The sequence below is a fragment of the Psittacula echo genome (assembly GCF_963264785.1).
Source record: "Psittacula echo genome assembly, chromosome: Z".
NCBI classification, from domain to species: Eukaryota; Metazoa; Chordata; class Aves; order Psittaciformes; family Psittacidae; genus Psittacula; species Psittacula echo.
This window is the reverse complement of record NC_137742.1, coordinates 3,102,561-3,126,234: the sequence shown is the minus strand read 5'-3', so window position 1 is coordinate 3,126,234 and position 23,674 is coordinate 3,102,561. Positions and strand designations below refer to the sequence as shown.

The 23,674-nt window shown below is 48.6% G+C and overlaps 1 protein-coding gene across 3 annotated transcripts in view; it reads left to right on the top strand.

Moving 5' to 3' along the window:
- Nucleotides 1-23,674, top strand: part of CTIF (cap binding complex dependent translation initiation factor) — a gene marked incomplete at its 3' end in the record, with an annotated part of 149,081 nt that overhangs the window by 71,874 nt on the left and 53,533 nt on the right. For all 3 annotated transcript variants that reach the window (XM_080637730.1, XM_080637729.1, XM_080637731.1), the window contains exon 7: nucleotides 13,068-13,144. In XM_080637730.1, the coding sequence (XP_080493856.1) occupies nucleotides 13,068-13,144 (77 nt within the window). The remainder of the gene's footprint in view (nucleotides 1-13,067; nucleotides 13,145-23,674) is intronic.

Here is a 23,674-nt window from a genome sequence, read left to right as displayed (position 1 = left end):
TCTGTTCTTCCCCTGTGTGTCCACCAAAAGTCTGTTCAGATCCTAACGTGTGCAGAGAGCCACATCCAGGGTCAAGGTACAAGGGGGCTCCTGCCCTGCGAGGTGAGGACTGTGGTGTCTGGGGCTGTAGGAGTCTCTCTGCGTTAGGAGCTGTGTACAGTAGGAGCAGCCATCAGCCTCATCTTACGTGCGCCTCGTCTCACTGGTTAGGATCGTTTCCCCCATGGAAACCATCAAGAATTTCCGTTATTTCCTTTCCTGAGGCTTTGTTTGGGTGGGGATTTCTGGAAGGTATTTCACAGGCAGGTATAATTAAAGAAAGACATGCTTTGCCTGGAGGCTAGACAAGGTTTCTTTAAAGCCAAGCTTTTAGTGTGGTGGCAAAACAGAAACTGTTTGTTGCCTGGTCTGATGGAGGGGAGGTTGGGGAAAGGGGGGAGCTAATCAGCTGGGAATCATCCCAGTTAAACGCTGCACACCAGAGTTAAGGCCCTTATCCAGCAAATCCTTGAAATATGTGCTTAATTTTAAGTCCCCCTGACTTCAATCTGTTTACTCTTGTGCTTAACTTTAAGCATGTGCCTAAGTGCTCGTCTGGCTGAGGGCCAAGGCAAATAGTAGACTTAGGAGCAGATTCACATAAATGCTTTACTGAACCGAAGTCGCATGGGACAGCGGATGCTGTAGCAGGTCTGGGATGATGGAAGGGGATGGTGCTACGTATTCTAGCCCTGTCAGGTTATTCAGCATTGGGTACCATGGACCTGGGGCTGTGCTTGCGTTATGGGGAGTGTCCTAATAGTGTAGTGTCTAAATGGGTACCTTAATTTCAGTGTCTATATTTCACTGTTCTGAAGTCACCAGCCTCACCTTTAGCCTTGTGTATACCACAAACGCAGTCTGGGGAAAAAACGTGTAATTTTTTCCCCTGAATTTGGAGAGAGGAACATTTTATTGAAGAAACATAGCCATGCTTTTATCATCATAAAATGATGATGATACAACATCAGAAGAGGAAGGAGAGCATGACCTGACTAATAAATCTTCATAGGAATTTGTGCGGCTGCATTAACACTTACAACAAAAAGGATTCCTGTATTAGCACAAGCTTTTATAATGGCTTTATCTTCTTCTTTCCTGTTCCAAGCTAATTCCTGAAAGCCTCCTTTTAATCCCCCTTTTGCTCATCCAGCCTGGACTTCTTAGAATTGCAAAAGCATTTTTATTCTTTATTTTCAACCTATGAATGACAGCACTTAAAGCTAATAACTGGAGCCATGGCAGGCTCGAAAATGAAAAGCCACCCTCGGAAAACAAGGTCTGTGTTTTCTGAAAACACCACTACCAGGGGTTAAGGGAAATCTGCAGCTGGAACAAATACAGCGCTCATCTAACTTCCTCAATAACTCTGCTGGAGGAGCGGGCAGTTGCCAGACGAAGGAAGCGTGGTTAGCCATGGAGTCTTTGAATGCTGCTCCGTTTCCCCCTCAAACCCATGGAATTTATATTAACCTCCAGCTTTTCTTAGCTGGTGGGAATTTGTTTTAATTTTTTCTTAACACGAGGAAGAGCCTCGCTCTTGTTGCTTGGGTTTAGCGGAGGAGACGGTTCTGCTCCTCGCACGGCGTTCTTGCTGGCAAAGGGCCATGGATGTTAAATGAATCGTTTTTGGCAGTGATAACAAGAGAAAGGCTGAGGCTGCCAAGCGCAGAGACACAGGCGTCTGATGACTTGGTTTTGGGAAGGGCAGGCTTGAGCCATCCCGGCTCACTGGGTTGTCTCTGATTCCAGCAGAGATGCAGGCGGGAGGAAGGAACACCCATGCCTTTAGCATCTTGTACATGGGAGTAACTATATACAGTGTGCAAAGAGCAGCGTGTCAGTGAGGATGTCTAAAACTGCTTTCAGTGAGGTATTTGGCTACCTAATTTACAGCTACCTAATTTAGGTAGAGCCCTAGGAGGGCTACCCAGGTGAACATGGAACATACTTCAGAGCCACCTTAGAATCATGTCATCAACTGGGTTGATTCCATCATCAAGTCCAACCGTTCCCCAGCACTACCAAGGCCACCACTAACCCAGGTCACTGAGGGCCTCGTCTACACGGTGTGTGAACACTTCCAAGGATGGTGACTGCAGCCCTGCCCTGGGCAGCCTGTTCCAATGCCTGAGCACCCTCAGGGGAAGGAATCATTCCTAATCTCCATCTAAACCTCCCCTGGTGCAGCTTGAGGCCGTTTCCTCTTGTCCTATCACTTGTTGCATGGGAAAAGAGACCAGGCACCTCCTGTCTCCATCCTCAAAGGCCCTGAAGGCATAGCATCTGTAGGATGCTTATGGCTGTGATAGTGCTGGTGGCAGGCAGGTGTTCTGGGCAGAGAAGAGAGTTGAATGAATGGACATGGAGGATGTGCTGGTTGCCAGAATACCCATCTTTGGTAGCAAGTGGTTTGGCGACCACTTCCGAGTTGCTCATCATGCTGTGCATCTGTGGTTTTGCTGTCATGCCTCTTTCTGCTCGCTGGTCACACGACTCACAATAGCTGCTATCTCAGACCCTTCCCAGCTTCTGGAGCTGAGCCCATCACATGGACACAATCCTGCCAGCAAGCAGGGCACCAAGGAAAGTAGGAAGCAGCTGAAAAACCCTATCCTGGAGGGGCAGCATGGCCTGAGACATCCCAGTAAGCAAGGTCTTTGGTGCCAGTTGTGTGGCATATGGAAATCTCCAGGAGCTGGGTTGGTTTGTTGAGTTTTGGTTCTGATCCTTATAGAATCATAGAACCATTTAGGTTAGAAAAGACCTTTAAGATCATCAAGTCTGACTGTTAACCCAGCACTGCCAAGTCCACCACTAAACTATGTCCCAGAGCATCACATCTATATGTCTTTCAAACACTTCCAGGAATGGTGACTCCACCACTTCGCTGTGCAGCGTGTTCCAATGCTTGACAACCCTTCCAGTGACGAATTTTTTCCTCATATGAATTCTAAATCTAATCTTCTTTGTCCCTGCTTGGTTCTGATGAATACGTGAAGGTGCATTCCTCTGGCCAACGTGAAATGAATTGAAGGGGCTTCACTTAGCTCCTGGCAGTCATCACAAAAGCAGTCATAACTCTGCTTTCACTGGCAGGAAAGCTGATATTTGAATGATGCCAGTGCCTTTGGAGTTGTCGTGGTTGAGATTTACAAGACACAGGAGAGCATATATTGCCATTTTTCTGCCTGTTCTGCAGCAGCTTTAGATAAAAACCAAGTTTTTCAGGATTATTTTTTGGTGGAAATGACAGATCTTTTTCCAAATGTCACATTTGGAGACTGCTGTAGGGGAGCTACAAGCATGCTTTCCTTACTTGTCCTTGTTTTACTGTTCAAAGTATTCCATGGCTCCCAGAGGTCTGCAGAGTATCAGTGTAATTAATATATGATGTGATATGATTGATACTCTGTGGCAAGTGCACATGTTTTCTGTGCTTGTCCCTGCATTAAAACCCATTACAGCAGGAGGAATCTTAGTCCTCGATGTGTAAAAGGAAAATCCTGGGAGGGAGCAGATGGACACTCAAGCAGCAGTTTCTTCCACCCAGGCGCAAACTGCCAGTAACCTGGCAAGGAGAAAGTCAAGCCCTTGTGTTACACAGCCCACACTCCTGCAAAGAAATGGGACTTGTCAAAGGGAAGAATGAGGCTTTTATAGGATTAAACTGGTGTTTGCACATTGGGGTACTTTTCAGACTGGGGTGGCTGCGACATGGGATCCTCACTTGCTCTTTTCGAGCTCAGCTAGACTAAGCAGAGACTTCAGAAAGGAGAGAAAACATCTCTTTGTGGTGTAGTCCTGGGGAAAAGAGTGTTGGCTGTGTCTTCAGCCAGCTGCAAGCAGGAATAGCTGTTGTGTGAATATATTTCCAGCACAATACGAGGAGCTTGGAGGCAGAAAGGACTGTGATAATACTGCACAGCTTGCTTTAGCCATGAAGGTCTACATGAAAGGTCCACTTCTGAACCAAGAGGGGCTGTTACCTCCGTGACCCTATTAAAGCTGATGGCAAAATCCCTTTCTGCTTTGGTGGTGTAGTGTATGGATCACAGTGATATGGATCATGGCAACAAATGCTCGTTGACTTAGTGCTGCCTGCGATCTGAGGATATTGCAAAACGTCATGCACTTAGAAGGCCTCCAATGGGATGTGCCAAGGGCTGAGCAGTGACGGAGTTCTCTGGAATCTACCCACGCTGAAAGGAAAGAGAAGCCACGTCTTATTTGTAATGTTGTGAAGTTATCACTCAGCAAATAAGAGGTCTCATCGCTGTTGGACTGTCCCAGCTCCTGGGAGCTTGCATGAGCTGGAGCTGCTATGGGCTGAGACTGTGGTCCAACCAAGAGAAGATAATCTGTGGGGACCTGGTTCTGGGGGATGGCACAAATCATAGAACCATGGAATGGTTTGTGTTGGAAGGGACCTTGAAGCTCATCCAGTTCCAACCCCTGCCATGGGCAGGGACACCTTCCACTGGAGCAGGTTGCTCCAAGCCCCTGTGTCCAACCTGGCCTTGAACACTGCCAGGGATGGGGCAGCCACAGCTTCTCTGGGCACCCTGTGCCAGCGCCTCAGCACCCTCACAGGGAAGAATTCTTCCTTATATCTAATCTAAATCTAAACCTTAAGGTCCCTTCCAACCCAAACCATTCTGTGATTCTATGAATATGCAGGAAAAGCTCTTCAGAGCAGTGTAGCCCCTTCTCAGGGTGAGCTTGGGCCACAACCCACATACCAGGTGTGGTGCCTTCTGGTCGCAAGTAATGTGGGAGGTATTTATTCCAAATATTAGCTGAAAAGGGCTCCCTTTTCCAGGGAAAAACAAACACAGGTCACCAAAGCTATTTATTTTAACGATTCTTAAATGTTCTGATTTGAGGACTCCAAGCATTGGTGTGGCTATATCTATAGTTACTGGATAAATATATTTATTTATGGATGGGATGCTTTACTTCTGACAGTAAGGTTTGTTTTTAAGCCTGACCGGGGTAGAGGAAATACATACAAATAAGCAATAAACCTAAACAACACTAAAATAACATCAGTTAAAACAATTAGAGTTACTTCCACTCACAAAGTATTGTTCCCATTTTGCTATAACATGGGAAAAAACTCCATTTCCTAAGTCAGCTTGTAACTGATTTTGGATTTGCGGATCCTTGTAACAAAAGGGGATTTCTTTTGTCTGTTATTTATACTCTTCCTATGGCACCGTGTGTCCGTGTCGGTGTGTCTGGAGCACCCTGTTTCGATGTGCAGTGCTTCCAGCCTGTCCCCATCTCGGTGGCGTAGATGGGGCTTGGTGGCACCAGTTGGGCTCTTCTTCCTGCCCAACCTGGTTGCATTGATGTGTGTATTTGCAGAGGCAGTTCCTCCTTAGGAGACTTTGTCCTGGATTTTAAAGTTTTATTATCTCTGAATTATGTATAATTCAGGAGCTTAGGGGCTTGGAGTTAAAAATAGACCCTGGAAAACTCTCTGTCAGTAATCAGCAGAGCACTGAGGAAGGTTCAGGGTATGTTTCACTTGGGATCCTTTGCCTAATTATTCTAAAGCTTTAATTGCATTTGCATCCTTCACCCCACTCAGGGAGTTTCACACTGGGTTGTTCTGCCATTCTGTGTGTCTTTCATTTCATCTGAAAGCTGGATCCAGAGGGATGAGTTGGGATAACTTAGCTGCCACCAAGTATTTAATGCCATCTTAAATGCTATTTTACCTCTATCTGGGTGTCCACTCTCTGCCAGGAGCTGATAACAAATGCCAAGGAAAGGGGGTGGGAAGATATGGATATAAATTATACTTCTTCAGGTCTGGGATTGCATGTATACAGTCATTAAAACACCCATCATTTTGTGAGAGGAGCCGTATCTACAGACCATTATTAATGCTCAGCAAGTGGGAATCCAATACGTTGCATCCTTAGAGCATCATAGGAGAGTAAATCCCTATAGAAAATAGTGTCAGTGATTTTAATGGTAGCGAAAGAGTGGTGTTCAGCTGTGACAGTCCTATTGCTCCTCTGTTACACCCCTCTTCTTTTGGAAGAAGTCTCCTTTGCGGTGCTCCTCTGAAACACCTCACTGAGGCATGCCTGCTGCAGCTACATGCTCAGCCTTTGCTGGTGATGTGTGATTTATGGTGTGCTTCTCAAAGATGCAGTTAATCAGGAAATCGTCCAAACCGGGACATCTCCCAAGAAACAACTTCCTATGCCTCCTCTTTGAGGCATGTTGCACCATGCCGTGATTCATCTGGCAAGTATATCCTACTGTCAAGGTCCCACAGAGCATCCCTTCTCCACCATGGGACTTGTCGGATCAGTGGTGGCAAAGCCAGAGGGGTTTTGCTCCTTTTCCAGCTCCTGAGTTGCTGGAGGCTAAGTCCTATCTGTCAGCCTTGTAGTTTAATTTAGCCTTGCTCTAACGACTGAAGTTGAAGAAAGAGGCCTTCGAGTTTGCCAGGCTTTGTGCGTGCTGTGTTGTGGGCGAGGAGCGATGGGAGAGCCACAACAGTGAAGTGCTGTGAGGATTTACCTGCCTTTTATCTTGGGTGAGGAGTATTTTGTACGATTGTCACACTTTCCTATTCCATTGATGTTTAGCACCGACTGATTCCTTTTTCAAAAGCAGCTATTATTACAAGCACCTTCCAGGAAAAAATGAATAGCTTGCAATTTGAAGGAACTGATTTATCACTTAAATTCTAACAGAGAGAGGAAATCATTTCCAGGCAGCTTCCTGACATCGTTTTGTGTTCTTCCATGGCTTCCAAATCAGGTCAAGGCTTTGGTTTGTGCCTCTCCTTTCAAGAGGTAAAGAATTCCCCTTGTGTAAGAGAGGAGAGTGGCCAGCAGACCAGTGGGAGTTCCTGGAAGGGGAAGCGGCAGCAACAAGTGGCCTCCAAGGAGATGGCTCTGCTGGAAGTTCCCACAGGACTTACGTGTGTTGATAAATGCTGGCCTTGGGTGGTGGGGATGATACCAGTGGGGAGGTAGCAGCTCCTTTGCCATGTTTTTGATGTGCAGTGGGACGGGTATGCTGAGCATTGGCACATTCAACCCCATAAGCACCACACGTGCAGGACCTGCACAATAAAAGTTAAATATAGCTGCAGGTCTGTGCTGTCCCTGACTTTCCTGGCACGGATAATCCATCCTATAGGCAGATGAAAGCCTTATCTCAGGGTACTGGAGGTCACTGGGTTGGTTTCTGTGGATCATTTCTGGAACCACAATATATTTATTTCTTTTAAGGTTCTTCGGTTGTTCCCTCTGCACAGGCAGATGGGGCATCCCCAGGACTGCCCTCAACCAGCCCCACCTCACCCCATCCACCTCCCTGGAAAGTAAATCCCACCCTGAACTTTGTGTGCAATAAAGGCGAGTGAAACTCCCAGTGCCTACCGAAGGCCTAATAACCTGTTTGTTCAGTTCAGGCCTTCTGCAACCATTTGTTTAAGATAAGCAAGGGCGGAGATGTTTCTTAAGGGCACAAAAGGCTCTTGAGATAAAGCTCATACGTACTGATCCTGTGATATGGCCAGATCATTTCTTTTCTTTCTCTCATCAAGCCAGCATTGGAGTTTTTTCCATTGGTCCAGTGGCTTTTCTCAACCTTTTGTTCACTCTCAGGGTTTCAGTGTTGCCTTTCCTCTTCAAGCATCTTTGTCTGCTTGACCATTGCACGCTGGAAGCGCCTCTATGGGGAATGTCTGTGGAGGAAGCTGAATGAGTGGGTATGAGTGAAGACAGTCACTTTGTGGAGTGAGGTTTCACATCTCAAAGTCAGGCTGCATTAGGCATGAAGATCATGGGGATGAAGCAATGGACCCCAACCGTTCATAGCCCCTAGAGTCTTTGTGAAACACTCATGAATCTGGCCACCCCAGGCAACAGTTGCACTTGAGAAGTGCAGAAGTGGACAAGGAGGAGGGCACAAGTTGATCCCAAGTAGGACCATCCCTTTTGTAAGTCAGTTTTTGTCAGATGCTGAAGGAGTCCCCGGGGTTTGCTATCTGAGGGTGGTCACAGGAGCAGCAGCAGAAGAACCCCTGCCTTGTTTCTGCTTATCTGTTAATGATTTGCCATGTGATTTACTATCACCAGTGAAAGAAGCAAATCTGGTGCCTTCCTATAGCTTCTTCAGCTGATGCTGCTGCAGAGGAGGCAAGAGAAAAGGGATAGTAAAGCTCCTGCTCATAGCAGGCTGGTCCTGCTGTTCTTCCTCGTGTCCCTCCCAGGCCAGTACCCCGCAAGTTACTGAGCTGAGATGCGGGGGGGGGATGGCTCAGGAGAGGGATGTTGCTGGCTAGAGGCAGGTATCAGTGAAGGGAGAGGCAGAGGCTTTTAGGTTGCTGCGTATTGCCAACAAGATCTTGAAAGCTTTTTACTTGTTCTTTCATTAAACTTTGATGCAAATGGGTCTGGGACAGCCCAGAAAGCTGCCGGCTTTCCGGATTCCCACAGGCAGATGGAGGGGGTTGAGGCTGGACAGACACCTTTGGTAGGAAGGTAAAGCGCGGAGAGTGCACGTAAGGCATCAAACCCACTCCTCTCTGCCGCCTTGTCTGCAGCAATTCCAGTAGATGACAGATTTCCCTTGGTTGGCCATATGATAGTGACCTAAGCTTGCCACACATCACATTCCTTCTTCTCCAAGAGCTGCTTTTCCCAAAACGTCTGAAAATGAATCTGCACATCACAACATATTTGATCTCTAGGGGGCTGGCCCAGAGAGCAGACCAGTCCTGAACGCCCCTTGTTTTCCAGAGTGATTGGCCTTTCCTGTTAGAGCGTGCATGTTTATGATTTAAACTTGACTTACACGTACACACGTTAGAGGTCCCATGGGCTTCTCAGGTTCTGCTCCAAGCTTCCCACCATGTAAACCGCAGAGTGTTTAGCTCCAAAATTGAAAATTACCTCTATTAGCAATCCGTCCTGAGACCATGGGCTCCTTGTTCTTTGCTTTTCCCACACCCCTCGCTTCCAGAACCAGCAGCACTGAGATGTTGATTTGCCACGTTCTTCTCCAGCCACCTGCGAATAAATAGCAAAATAAAACCTATGTGGGAGAGAAACCAAATGTGATTTCGCTGCCCACTGAGAAGTTGCAAACCTGCCTATGAAAACCATGAGCACCTGGGCTTGATGGTGTCCTCAGGCCCAAGCAGGAGCAAAACCCATCCCTCTTGTGTAGGTCTTCTTGTAGACCCGCTGTGGAGCATAGCATGGTCTTCTGCCTTGCAAGACGTTTCCCTTTGGCTCTGTTGAGGGATTTCAGCATCATAAAGCATGTGTCCACTGAAAAATGGAAGAGCTGCATTTCAGATCCATGTTGTTCTCACTGAAGACACTTCCATTGCTGTCCTGCATGACCCGTGGTGGGGAGCAGCCTCCACATGAACCCAAGAGCCGTGTCATCACGCCCCCGGGACTCTGGCCTGTCACCATCCACCTCATCACCCTCAGTCTTCTCCAGCCACTCCACCCTTCTTGCAAGCTGCTGATATTTCCTTTTACATCAGCTTGCTGCACAAAAAGAGTCGACTTCTCTCCCTTCCAAATTTAGCTCTGTTTAGGCACCAAAATAGACAAGAGTAGGGATTGGTGACGGGCTTTTTCCAAAACATTGTCTCATGACGGGGACTAAGGAAGGGAACTGCTCAGCTGGAGAAGGGAGATGCTTGATTTTCTTAACGGGGACACAAAGTGCTCTGCTGCTTAGGCATAGGCAGTGTCCAGGAGTTCTCCTTGGATTAGGAGCCTTATTCCCATGTAATTAATCCATCTGTCATGCCAGTGCTGTCTGCTGCTGGTGGGCAGAGGTTTGAGGAAGCACGGGAATGCTCTGCAAAGGGGACATGCAGCAATGCACCACCATATATATGGTTTCTAGTTGGAAAGAGCAGCTCCTGAGACTCAAATGAAGGCTTCACATTGAGGAAGTCAGTGCTGTAGGTCCTTGTGTTCTGCAGAGATAGTTTCATTTTCCAGGGTAATTGTATTTGCACGTGTCTGCAGTGCAGCTTAAATTCTTTAAAATACCCCAAGCTTTAGCCTGCTGTGGTAGTACAGCGTTTGGAAAGAGCTTCCCTGAGTGTTTAACCTGATTGCCTAAACTAGCTCAGCTCATGTGATTGGGCTGTGTGTGTGTCTGCTCCCTCCCTTCCTTTTCACATTTGATTTGATATCCATTGGCCACTTTCAAGTAAATTGTCAGAGGAACACAGATCTTGGAGATATTAAGCCCCCCCTATGCATTCAGTGAAAATAAGGGACGAGGAAGACTCAAACCACAGTCCTTCAGTGATGGAGAACACTCAGTATGATTCTAAGCTATTAGACATCAAAGATGCCATACAGAATGAACCACGAGTTGTTTGGCTGGAGGAGAACCAAGTCAGACCTGGTGAGACCTTAAGTAGGTGAGAACCCAGCCACCAGGGAGGAGGTTGCCAGCTTTCCCTACTCCCAAACTAACTCTTAGTCAAAGATGGGCTGTGTTTGAGCAGTGAGATGCAGGCAACATGAGGAGAGCTCTTTCTGCTGCTGGGTGCAGGGACGTGAACAGAGGGTAACAGAACAATGCATATCACTGAGCAGATGCTTGCTGGATGAGCAGATCTGCAGGAAAGCTAAGGCAACTTCGTGTCACAATAGCCCCTGTACCATTGCTATGAGGGAATATGTAGGATGCTGTGGCTGGTGTGGCACGTGTTAGGTTGTTTTAGTGGGAGAAGGATAATTTGGCCACTGAGAGTGACTGCTACACTTGAACATGCTTTCTCATGTCTGTGCTAGACTATATGATCATGGTGCATTTGGTTTTCTCTGGAAGAGTTAAAAGCGAACAAGGAAGTTAAAAGAGAAACTGCCTTCTCAGGAAGAACACTTCAAGACTATGTCCAAAGCCAGGTTCAAGTCATAGAATCCCAGACTGGTTTGTGCTGAAGGGACCTTAAAGCTCATCCAGCTCCAACCCCTGCCACGGGCAGGGACACCTTCCACTGGAGCAGCTTGCTCCAAGCCCCTGTGTCCAACCTGGCTTTGAACATTGCCAGGGATGGGGCAGCCACAGCTTCTCTGAGTACATGGGGATGTGCAAGCCAGCAGCAGGACTTACCCAGGGGCTTGGTGAGTTCTGCATTGCTTGAAGTTTGAAACATCTCCAAAGTGGAAGGCTCCAGCTGCTGTGGGAGCTGTAAGGTTACTGCAGGTTCTCCAGGCTCTGTGTAGATGGTCAGCATGGATGGTCACAATAAACCCTGTTGGTCTTGAACTCGGGGATGCCTCCTGTGTTCTGCAAGCCTAAGTTCATTACCACCCCCAGCAGCTCCTCCATTAGATCTTGAACCAGAGCAACTAAAAATGTTATTATCTCAGTAACCGCTACTAAAATTAACAGTCATTTTGAAGGCTCTTTGGTGTGTTATGTTGTCATGCCAATGTGACAAAGCTGCTGCTCGATGAGATGTGTTCCCGCCCAGGGAACCTTGCCTTGCCCTTACCCAGGCTGCTCCCTCGTGGCCCCTCATGTGTGGTGATTCACCAGCAGTGGCTGGAGCTCCAAAGCTAAGATAGATTGCAATGGAAATAAAAGGAGAGACTTTTACAGGGCTTTTATTGCCAGCCGGGAGAGTACAAAGCTGCATAAATAAAATTCATTATGGTTATGACAGCTCTGTGGTCCCTGGAAAATAAATAATACTTTGCACTTACATAGTGCCTTTCATCCAGGAACCTCAGAGCTCTTTGCTCACATTAATGAAGCCTCACGATGCCCATAGTAGGATGGTAAATACAGCATCCCCCTTATCAGATGAGCTTACCAAGTCACAAAGTCGGCACCTTCAGTGGAGAGACAACCAAGTTTGAGTTACACAGAGTTCTTCAACTGGCTTCGCTTCGGCAAGTCATTTAACATCCTTGTCATCTCAGCTCTCTCCAGTGAGGTGGATGCCACCTGTGCTGTCCACAGGGGTAGCAGGAGTGGAGAGTCTCAATGAGGTGCTCATGGTGTGGTCATTGACTTGCTAATGGCATTGTGGCACAGTCCCAACCAACCTACAAGCTGTGGCTCATGTTGGCTTGCTCCAGTATCCTCAAAATGCTGCTGAGCATCATCCTTTCACTGATATTTTTACAGCTGGGTTTTAGATAAATATATAAACACAAAGGAAGCAACACAGTGAAAGGCAAACAGCCTGGGCTGGAGAACAGCCCTGAGGAGAAGGACTTGAGGTGTTGGGTGAGGAAAAGTTCCCCATGACCCGGCTTCAGTGAGCGCTTGAGCCCAGAACCCCCCCGTGTGCTGGGCTGCACCCCCAGAGCGTGAGCAGCAGCTCAGGGAGGGGATCCTGCCCCTCTGCTGTGCTCTGGGGAGACCCCCCCTGCAGCCCTGATCCAGCTCTGGGGCAGCAGCACAAGAGGGACGTGGAGCTGCTGGAGCGAGGCCAGAGGAGGCCATGGAGATGCTGCGAGGGCTGGAGCAGCTCTGCTCTGGAGCCAGGCTGAGAGAGCTGGGCTGGGGCAGCCTGGAGAAGAGAAGGCTCCTGAAGGGGAGACCTGAGAGCAGCTCCAGTGCCTAAAGGGGCTGCAGGAAACCTGGAGAGGGGCTTGGGACAAGGGCCTGTAGGGACAGGGCAAGGGGAATGGCTTGAACCTGCCAGAGGGGAGACTGAGATGAGCTCTTAGGCAGAAGCTCTTCCCTGTGAGGGTGCTGAGGCGCTGGCACAGGGTGCCCAGAGAAGCTGTGGCTGCCCCATCCCTGGCAGTGCTCAAGGCCAGGTTGGACACAGGGGCTTGGAGCAAGCTGCTCCAGTGGAAGGTGTCCCTGCCCATGGCAGGGGTTGGAACTGGATGAGCTTTAGGGTCCCTTCAACCCAAACCAGTGATTCGTTAAGTGGATGGTTTAGGTACATTTGCACCAGCAGGGTGTACAGCTGTCACTTTATGCCCTTCCATGTTGATGCCTCCTGTATCTTGGTGCTGATGGCTGCTTTCCCCTCTGTTTTACAGGGCTACCACCCATTGCCTCATGAAGCTGAAATCGCACACACCAAAAAACTGTTCAGAAGGAGGAGAAACGACCGGAGGTAGGTGAAATCTCATTGATGGGCTTTTTTTTTATCTTCTTCACTGTACATTTTCCACCACTGTCTTCTGGAGTGCATTTGTGCAATGCTGGTGTTCATCAGCTCTGGGTTAATGCATAAATCCTTATTTGAGCTTTAACATTCTGAAAATGCAGAGTCTGTGCATCCCCCTGGTTTGTCTTTTAAATCTGGTGTACATCCTGTATTGCTCCAGGACTATCTTAATGACCTCCTCTTCCCCTTACACTTATTCCATCATAGTCAGATGCCCCCACTTGTATTAGAAGAGGCAGCTGGCACAGTATTATCCATAAAAGCGGAGTCCTTGCAACATGCTTCCTCTCTTCCTATTCAAAAGCATAATTTGCTGACTTTCAGGGTCACCTGCGAAGTGATATGGTTGGGAAGGCTTTGCAGCACGCCTTGGGTGCCTTCTTTGTAAAGGAGGGGATGTGTTAAATAGGCAGCTGAGTTCCTGTGGCATTGGCAATTTCAATCCATCGAGTTAATTCAGTTGGGTCAATGGGGTATTTAATTGTGTAAATTGCATATTTAATTATACGAGGGCATCTAGAGTCCTTGATAGGAATTGTGACTATGGTTAAATGAGAAAATAAACAGGGAATAAGGGAGTTAGTTGTACATGCAGCTTTATTTTTGTCAGCGGATTCTGCTGTGGCTGAGACAACACAACCGTAGCAATAAAGCATTTCTAAAACTAGGAGTTTGCAACGTTAATGTGGTTGAACAGGAGGAAAAGTGGCCGATGTTTTCTCCTAGAATGAGCTGAAATCTGTGTCTGAGCTGTGATGCCTCCTCAGAGGGGGATTTTCGGGGAAGTACTACAGGCACCTGTAATAGGACTTGGTGTCCTCGAGTCTCCCCATCACTTCTTGACCCACGAACACTTGTGATGCAGTTAACTCTGTGCGTGGCTTTCCCACATTTTAGCCAAGCGACCGAAAAACAGCTGAAAAGAGTTTGCTCAGGCATCCTAGAAACATTCTTTTGTGGGCTGGGCAGTTCAGCAGCAGCAGACTCTGTTTTCTCTCCTCTTCGGGGCTCCCTCCTTTTTCCTGTGCGCAATTTAAAAGGCAATTTAGTCTAGTGATTTAGAAATAATAATAATAATAAAAAAAAGGTCTTGTTTCAGCTGGGTTGCAGCCCTGCGATCACCAAAACATGGTTAAAAGCAGGATGAGGTCTGCTTGTGTTGCAAGAGCGAGCTGGGTGGGCTTCCTCACACACTGCGCTGGGCTCCCTGAGCAAAGGCAGTGGAGGCTGGAGCATCCCGCTCCCATTCCAGCTCACTCGAGTCTTCCTTCTCCATCTAAAGAGTGCATAATGCTGTGGGAAAGGAGCCCACAGGCTCTCCTGCCTGAAGACCCATGGCCAAAGCTGCGCCAGACCATAGCCATAGAATTGTGTGTTGGTTCTTCCCTCCCACCTGAAAAGCCATCCGGTCCAAGGGACCACACCAGACGTGTACTTCTATTTATTTTTCTTCCTGGTCTCTTCAGATAAACCATCAGCAGACAGAAGTATTCAGCTCCCCTGGGCATCCCTGTCTCCTGCACAGATGGCAAGGATTGATAGCAAAAAAACTGCCTTGGGCTGGGGTTGGAAGATGGTTGGGTGAGATACAGCCCAGACCGAGTAGCACTGGGATAACATCCGAGGAGGAAATACAGAAGGTTTAAAGCCCAGTTGATAGGGCATCATGCGGTAGGAGACATGAGGCTGTTTCAGCCGTAAGCAGTCATGAATGCAATAAAATGGAAAGAGCAGAAGGAATGCAGTCCTTCCTAAGTCCTCCACAGACATCCATGGTGGTGTCAAAGCTTAGGCACAAAAACATACTTACTTTAATTGCAAAAAGCCAAGAAGCTCAGATAGAGGGAGCTGGAGGGGAGCAACAGTCTCCTAAATAATTCTTTAAGCAGAAAAGGCATGGTTCCATCTCCTAAGCTTTCACTGGGGACCTCAGCAGCTCCTTCTCCCTACAACACATGGTTTGATGCTGGGGATTTTCAGGGTCCCTTTCCCTCTGCAGTGTGTTTGAGACTAGGAAGGGAGTTCTAGTGCTTCTAGTGCTGTTTGAGATGCCCCTAGAGAGCACTCACTCCTTAAAGTTGATTTCAGCAGTATATCAGAGCTTTCAGAATAGTTACGAGAAAAATATGGTAGAAATAGGGAACAAAAGTTAGAAATGAAATAAAAAAAGGGAATAGGAAAAAAAAACCAAACCTTGAACTCTATTGCAGCACAAACAGGTTACAAAGCTTTTCACATTTTATTGCAGTGCTATTATCTTAATGTCCCAGGCATCATTATGAGGAAGAAAAGCTTCATTTTGGAGCTGGTAGAGCCACACAGGTGGTATACGCATCCCTTAAGCTGAGATTTTATGGCCAGAAAAAGAGTTGGGAGTTACAGGCTTTTTGTTACAAACCTCATCTGGATACAGAGAGACTCAAAATTGACCATGGATGAGGCGTCGGAAGCAGTGAGGCTTGGGAAAGGCTGAGCAGGGCCATTTGGTGGTACATGGGTTGGGAGCAGGGTTAGGAAGCAGCTCTGGATGCCTGGACCCAAGGGAGGAAGAGCTGGTTTCTGAGAAAGTGGTTGGCAGCAGCCAGGGGTGGGAGTAGGGTTGACATGCAATGGATTTGCAAGATCAAAGGGTTTCCCTGATCCACCAGTTAGAAGCAGATGTGGCCCCAAAGCCCTGGTCTGGTTTTCATCAAGCAGCTTTCCCCCTTCTCCCGAAGTGGTGAGCACTTGGCACTAAGCTGTGCCCCGTATCTCAGGAGCAATCCCTGTATGTGGTGCACCAGCCCTCCCAGCCCAGGATCCTCCTCATCCAAGAGGGCTGCTGACACATCCTGTGTGACCATGGTGGGCGTCCGCCTGCCATGTGGAGGAGTCACCACTCACAAGTACACATCCAGCTTGGGTTGAGGAGTCAACCCAGGTTGGCCAATGCACAATGCATAGGTCCAGCTGGCCTTGCCTCATAGCTGACCTTCACGTTGGCTGGTGCTGTATATAACAGCTAGCATGAAAGAGCTGATAGAGCACATTGGTACCCAGAAATCTCCCTATTTTGTTTCCATGCAGTCTTATATGATGTTGGTTCCCTGCACAGAGCGCATGCGGCTCCTCTCCCCTCCCTGACAGTGACATTCCGAAGGGGCCACATCTTGGGCTAGCGAAGCACCTTTTGTTTCTCATGCGAAGCGATGCTGACGTCCGGCGGTGCTATAAATAGCGCCCGTCCCGCTTCCTTCCCGTCACCTTTCCTCGGGAAATGCTGTCACCACGTTGTGGAGGAGCGTGGCTCACCTACCCTGAGGTCTCTGCTGTGCACCTTTCTCTGCCCTCAGGAGAAGCAACCCTATGGGCGTGCAGCCGTACCTCTCTCTTTGCATATACAATAGCTATTTACATCCCACGAGTCATTTTTCCATGGGATGCCTGCTTCATTTGTTGCATAAGACAGATACGAAGAACAAATCAGAGGTATCATCGAGACAGGCTTCAAACAGTCCTTCCTAGTTAAGGATCACTGTGAGTCTGTTGGATATGTTTTCAGTTAACAGCGATCAACATCAGAGGCACATCTGGTGGAGGGCTTGGTTGCACAGAGTGGTGTAAAAGCCTACAGGAGGTGGTGAGGTTCTTGCTGCAAAGAGCTTATAATGAAAGCAAGAGACCTGGTGGAGGTGGTGCACTTCCCACCTCACCCAGCAGAGATCCCACAGCCAGTGTTTTCTCTGTTGGTTTGACACTTGAGGTGTAACACCCACCTCCTGATGAGGGTGATGGAGAGCATCACAGCTTGATGGGATCATTGAAGGAGGGCAGCAGAGACAAGTTTTTCGTAGCTATCCGTTTGTCCCAGTGTTAAACACCAGTGAGGGTTTTTCAGAGGGCTGGAGCAGCTCTGCTCTGGAGCCAGGCTGAGAGAGCTGGGCTGGGGCAGCCTGGAGAAGAGAAGGCTCCTGAAGGGGAGACCTGAGAGCAGCTCCAGTGCCTAAAGGGGCTGCAGGAAACCTGGAGAGGGGCTTTGGACAAGGGCCTGTAGGGACAGGCCAAGGGGAATGGCTTGAACCTGCCCGAGGGGAGACTGAGATGAGCTCTTAGGCAGAAGCTCTTCCCTGTGAGGGTGCTGAGGCGCTGGCACAGGGTGCCCAGAGAAGCTGTGGCTGCCCCATCCCTGGCAGTGTTCAAGGCCAGGTTGGACACAGGGGCTTGGAGCAATGTGCTCTAGTGGAAGGTGTCCCTGCCCGTGGCAGGCAGTTTGAACTGGATGAGCTTTAAAGTCCTTCCTGCCCAAACCATCCTATGATTCTATGGTTGACCTAAACACTAATCCGCTATTTGCTGCCACGCAAGACCCAAAGGTGACTTGGTTTGACCTCCCATAGGCAGCCACCTCTAGGGAAGGAAGAACCTTCCCTGAGCAGTGGCAGGACCTCTCCTGGCTTCTCAAGCTCTGTCCTCCAGCCTTTCCCACCTGATGCTTCCCTGCTAGCTGAGCACAGGCTGAGCTGGGATGTGGTCTTCTTGGACTGGTGGGCTCTGAGTTTGACCCCTTGTGTTTTGAGGAAGTTTCCCAAAACACTGTTTCTTAAGTATCTGTCAAAGCACTACAAGTCAGCTTGGTGCTGCACAGGGTTTCTCCAGTTCCCATGGCATCCTGGTGTGATGTGTTTTGGGATGGAGGGTCCACCTGGCCAAACCCCATAGCCTGGAAATGCATGCATCAGCCTTGTAGGAGTGGTAAAAAAATGTTGCCCAGATTAGACAGGATTTACAAGGAATACATAAGATCACAGTGGGTTCAGACAGGTGAGTTTGTTCCTCTGGTGGCAAACTCCTTTTGTGAAGGGTTTTCAATAGCCACACTGCTCAGGACATTGTTCCTGTACAATTTCCTTTCAAAACACCGTAAAGGGCACTCTAGCATTTTACCCTGTCATGAAACATCACAGGGATCAGCTTTGCCCAGCTTCTTCCTTCAAGGGCAAGAACTGCTCATTCCTTTAATCTTCTGGTTAAAGCAGTACTGAAATCGTTCTGCATCACCTAAGGAAGGGAACAGTTTTGCTGAGGACCAGGAATGTTGCTGGGGAAATCTGAAGGAGTTTGCACCGTTGTAATCACCACATCTTGTTGGCTTCAAAAGCCAAATCGGGTTGAATACCAAAAAGAAATCTTCATGTAGTCACACAGATGTTGGCTGCAATCTCATGGGGCTTTTGGTGGTCAGTCTGTGGGCAAGGACTGAAGAGGATGACAAGGGCAGTCCTGTATCTTGGAGAAGATGAAGTAGAAGCCTAAGTGTTAATCAATCCCCTCGTTAAACAAGGCATCTGAATTTGTCATCTCAGTAGAAAGAGGATCCCTCGTCCTTCCTCCGTGTGCAGCTGATACATCTTCAGGCTTTGGGATGAGCAGAGGCAGAAGGGGCTGCTCTGCCTATCCCACCAGGGCTGTTGGGAACCACGGCCAGCCTTGGGTGAAGGACCCTTAGCTATGCCTGAGCTTTGTGTCATCTCCTCATCTCCTGTTGGATGGAGGGGTAGGAGGGGTGTTTCTGCACCTGGGAAATCCATCCTTCAACAAGGCCTTGTATGTGGGTAAGGAGCTGGAGCAGGAGACTGGCTTGCACATGGAGAGAAGGGGTGGGAGCAAAGGGGCTCCCATAGGCGGGAGGGTTGGACTAGATGGTCTTCAAAGATCCCTTCCTGCCCTAACGATTCTGTGATTCTGTGTCCTTTCCCCATCTCACTTCAGCGTGCCCCAAATACTTAACGCCTTTCAACAGCAGGATTACAGAAATGTCCCCAAGTTGTCCCAGTTTGCTTCCTACCGCTAACTTGGCTTTACACTTAAATGATCAGGAAAAAACAGTCTGGATTATTATTTTTGTGTTGTTTGCTGGTTTTAATTAGACTCAAAGCTGGGGGAGGCAGAAATATCCTTCCCTGGAGAGCCCCAGTGGCTGTCAGGGACGGTTTCCTCTTCCTGAGGCAGGAGGGTTGTGCAAGCGGCATTGACCCGTCCTGCTCACACCGAGAGCCGGGTTAGCTGGGGTGAGTGCACCCCTGTCCTGACTCCCCAACCAGAGCCCACCTCCTCCTATGCAAGTGTGGTCCTGCATAGGGACAGCCCAAAGGACGGTCACGGTGGGCTCGGGGCCAGGCAGGGAATGTCCCAGATCCGCCAGTGGCTCCGCTGAGGAGCATAGGCAAGCGGTGATGTATTTCTTTTCCCATTATATTTGATTTTACAGACCCTCGGGGACACTCAGCCACCTACAGTGATTAGTCTGACTGATTAAGCTGCTTTTCCTCTTGTGGCAAACTCCTTTTGTGAAGGGTTTTCAATAGCCACGCTGCTCAGGACATTGTTCCTGTACAATTTCCTTTCAAAACACCATAAAGGGCACTCTACCACTTTACCCTGTCATAAAACATCACAGGGATCAGCTTTGCCCAGCTCGTTCCTTCAAGGGCAAGAACTGCTCATTCAGGGAGGAGGTATGTGGTCGGGTGGAAGTTGCAGGAATTTGAGTGAGATGGAGCCATTAGCAAGGTAGATTTGAGGTGAGATATAAAGCAAAGGTTTTCTGCTTTTGGTTTTCAGGGGTTTTCTGTTTGTTAATGTGAGGATCCAGGGTCACCCAGGGATGCGAAGGATACAATAAACTTGAAAGCTCAGAGAAGGAAATGCTGCTTCTCACGTGTTGGCTGGCTCAGCCTTGCCCAGCAGAGGCTGGGAGCGGATGCGGATGCTCTCGAGGTACCCGGGGTTAGATGGCACTAAGGGAGAAGGGCTATTTCTGCTGAAGAAACACCCTGCTGTGAACAGCAAGCAGATAAAACTGGCCATTTAATTAAGGCTGGAAATCAGAGGAAAGTCTGCCTTGATTGCCAACAAGGGAGTAATAGACGTAGGGAACTGGAAGGGGTTGCAGTGGCACAAGGTCCTTCCTCCCTGTGTTTGTAGTTACTCCCATACCCTCTCATGAGGCTATTGGGTAGGTCCATACGAAGACCTGGTGACACCGGGACGTGGTTAGTCCATCAGCTGCTCCTGGGACAAGGCAGTGATGGAGCAGGGCAGAGATGATATCAGGAGGGATCAAGCAGGAGCCCCTTCGACCCGCAGAGCCGGGCTGGCCAGACGCGCTGGCATCACCCAGCCCCACTGCCCTTCCTTCCAGGCGTCGAGGAGAAGGCTCTGCCAGGGGTCATGGCGCTGTTGAGAACAAAGCCTGTACCAGGCTGCTGTCGAAGGAGCAATCCTTCAGTGATCAAAAAGCTGCCGCCTGACGAGCCACGGGCATCCGGCTGGGGTGACTCAGCCGCGGGTGGAGCTGCTGGGCAGCACTGCAGCTTCTCAACAAGAGGGACCTCTTGGAGCTCACATCTCCATGGTGGCTTGGCTCCATCAAGACCCCTTGCTGCCTTGGTACCCTGCTCTGGGCTCGGTGAACAGGACACAGCCTGGCACGGGGCTGTAATAGTCCAACACCATCCTTGTGCAGGAATCCCAGCTCCAGTACCTACAGGACATGGATGATAAAATAGCTCTGCAGAAGCCACCTGAAGTTCAGCCAGTTTTACATCTAGCATTGGAGATGGGCTGGCTCATCTAAGGGCAACTTGCCAGCCCCAGCACCACTTGTAGGGTCTTCCCATTATCTGTGTGGTCCATGTGAAATACTGGTAACAGTAAGGTGGAGCAGTTGGTCTTCCGCACCCATTGGGGTGTTTGTTTTGCCTGTCACCCGTGCCTCAAGCTGTGGCGGGGTGAGTAGAGGTTTTCCACCCAGCTGCTCTTGTTTCTGCCGTTGTGATCAGCGCTAAGCCCTTACACATTTGAGGGTGTCAGTGAGAATATGCCCAGCCATGAGTCACCCTCAAGGCAGATGGTGCGGCTGCCATCCTGCCGGAAAACACACCACGAGAGGCAGTGCCGTATTTACAGCTCCTTTCCCGATGCCAGCAACAACTAAAAGGATTTTGCACTTCTTGCAATGTGGGGAAAACATACTTCTGTAATTATCAGAGCTCTGTGGGCTCAGGACTAATGTAAAGAGAACGATAAACCTGCATGAGTTCAACAGGACACGCTCCACGTGAGCAGATCTTCAGGAGATGTGTATCCATTATCATTCTCCGTATCTGCTACGTCCTCCTTCTGTGCCTAGCTAAAGGCATGGTGCAGAAGGGTTAAAAGATACCCATCTAAGCAGATTTAATCCTTTCCTTTCATTGTTCCTTATTTTTAATGCCAGGAGGCAGTGGCAGGAGAGAGCTGGGTGCGTTTCCCAGCTGCGGGGTTGCCACCTCTATTGAGGGCAGCTTTGTCATTACATAAAAACTCTACAACACAAGACTTCTTATTCCTCTTTTTTTTTATGATCATGGCGACTGAAGTGACCCCTGTCCTGCAGACTAAATTTAATCTGAATTGCCAAGCTGCCAGTAGACTTCATGGCATCAGGAAGCTTTTGCAGGTTGTTTTTCTCCATCTCTGCAGCTGATTGAAAGACTTTCTGTAGCACCGGCAAAACATGTTACTATTATGAAACCTCAATAGATATTTAATGGCCTGCTGGATAAGGTCAGGGTCTTACAATTCTACTTCACAGAAAGAAAAATAATTGCTCCAGCAAAAATATCCAGAACTTCAGTGTGTGGCTGTGGTGGAGGGACATCTAATTTCATCAAAACTCGGTATTTATGAGGTATCTTGTCCCTGTGTGGCAGTAGGGGCTGATGTGAAGGACAGTGAGTTGTTGACACTGAAAGCTGTTCACTCCTTTTCTGCTGCTGCCCATTCTTGTGAGCGTTAGGGAGCAGGAGCTCATGGTGGCTCTGAAGCTAAGGAGAAGGTTAGCAAAGCAATCGCTCTTGTATATCCAGCCTTGGGGGTGACATGGGAGACCTCATTTCAGTTCTCACCTTTATCAGAACTGCTGAGCTTCACCTCTGTGATCATAGATGCTGTTGCAGATGCCCTCGCATATCATGAAATCCATGCAAGGAGCTAGAGGCAGTGAACCCTGTGAAACCTGCACCAAAATGGGGTGGGAGCCAGACAAGATGCCATAAAGCACCTCCAGTAGCACCACATGTGTCCATAACTATGTTAACCATATACGAATTTGGTACCAAAGTTCCCGTTATACTTGGAGATGGTCAATGGAGTTTGGAGGATGGTTCACCTCAGTGTGAAGCAGCATTTGTCCAGGGGATGCCCTTCCCGGTCTCCAACTCCTGTAACTGGTTTGGCTGCCATGGATTTTACATCCCCATCTCACATTTGGCCTCTGACATGGCAGACACCTATAATCAGGCAAATTGAACCCACCATCTGTATAACCCTTACCCCATGCCTATGTTCTCCATGCCTTAAATGCATCCTGCTGCTGTAAGTTACGTGAGGAGCAGTTGTCCTTCACAAGACTGAACTTTTGAGAGCAATCCAACAATAATCCAGTGCTGCATGGAGAGGAGGGAGGAATCCCCTTCTCCTGGGACAAGGTGAGAATTCCCAAAGGTGGCTATCAGAGATGCTTGGAGAGCCCTGGAAAGATTCTCACTGAGATCTTCTGACCTTCACATAATAAAAATGAATGTGGCCATCTTATGAGAAGAGGTTTCCTTGCTTTATTTTGCCTTCCCATGTTGACCAGAACCAAGGAAGTCTGAAAAACAAAGAGCTATGGGAGGAGTTGAGCCAAAATGCCTCACACCAGAGAAAGCACTTGGGATAGGGGTTTGTTTGTGGTCTCTCTTCAGCAAGAACAAAGACCTGAGACTGGGCATCCCGTTCTCTCCCATCTCATGGAGGAGAAATCTCTTCTTAGCCAAGGAAGGGAAGAGCTTCCACCAAGGTGTTTTCATGCTCATGGAGAGTGCTGCCTTGGCACTTCTTGAGGCTGGTGAGATCCCTCATCTGTGTTTAGCTCAACCTCTTGTTGAGGCTGCCTGGCTTCACTGGCCAGAGGGAGCCTCTCTTACCCATCAGCTGGGTAGGTAGGTAGGTAGATGGATCAGCTGGTAGCCACCTACCCAGGTAGGTAGACCTTACCAAGGTCTACCAGCTTAGGTGGCTTGGTGCTGTTAATGAGCAGGAGTTGACAGGAGTCATTGGTGTTTCATGGGTGAAGTGTGTAGTAGGCTTTTTTGCCCTTGGTTTTTCATACACAGATGTCAACAGAGCTGTTGCCAAGAGGTGGAAGGGTTTAGCTCTGAGCCCCTTAAAAGCATTTCCAGCTCCTTCTGCAACCCCAAACTTGTTTTTACTTCAAATAACAATTTGCATCTTCTTCTAGAAGGTTTCTTCCAGAAGGGAGCTGATGGTGGATGCCCAACTGATGAATCCTAGGGTAGGAGCTGACTGAACTTGGGGGAGCCTGAGGAGATGGTGGCATCTTAGGATGTGGATAGCAGTGATGCCTTTGGTACTTAAATTTCAGAGAAGACATGAGATAACCCAAATCCTTGG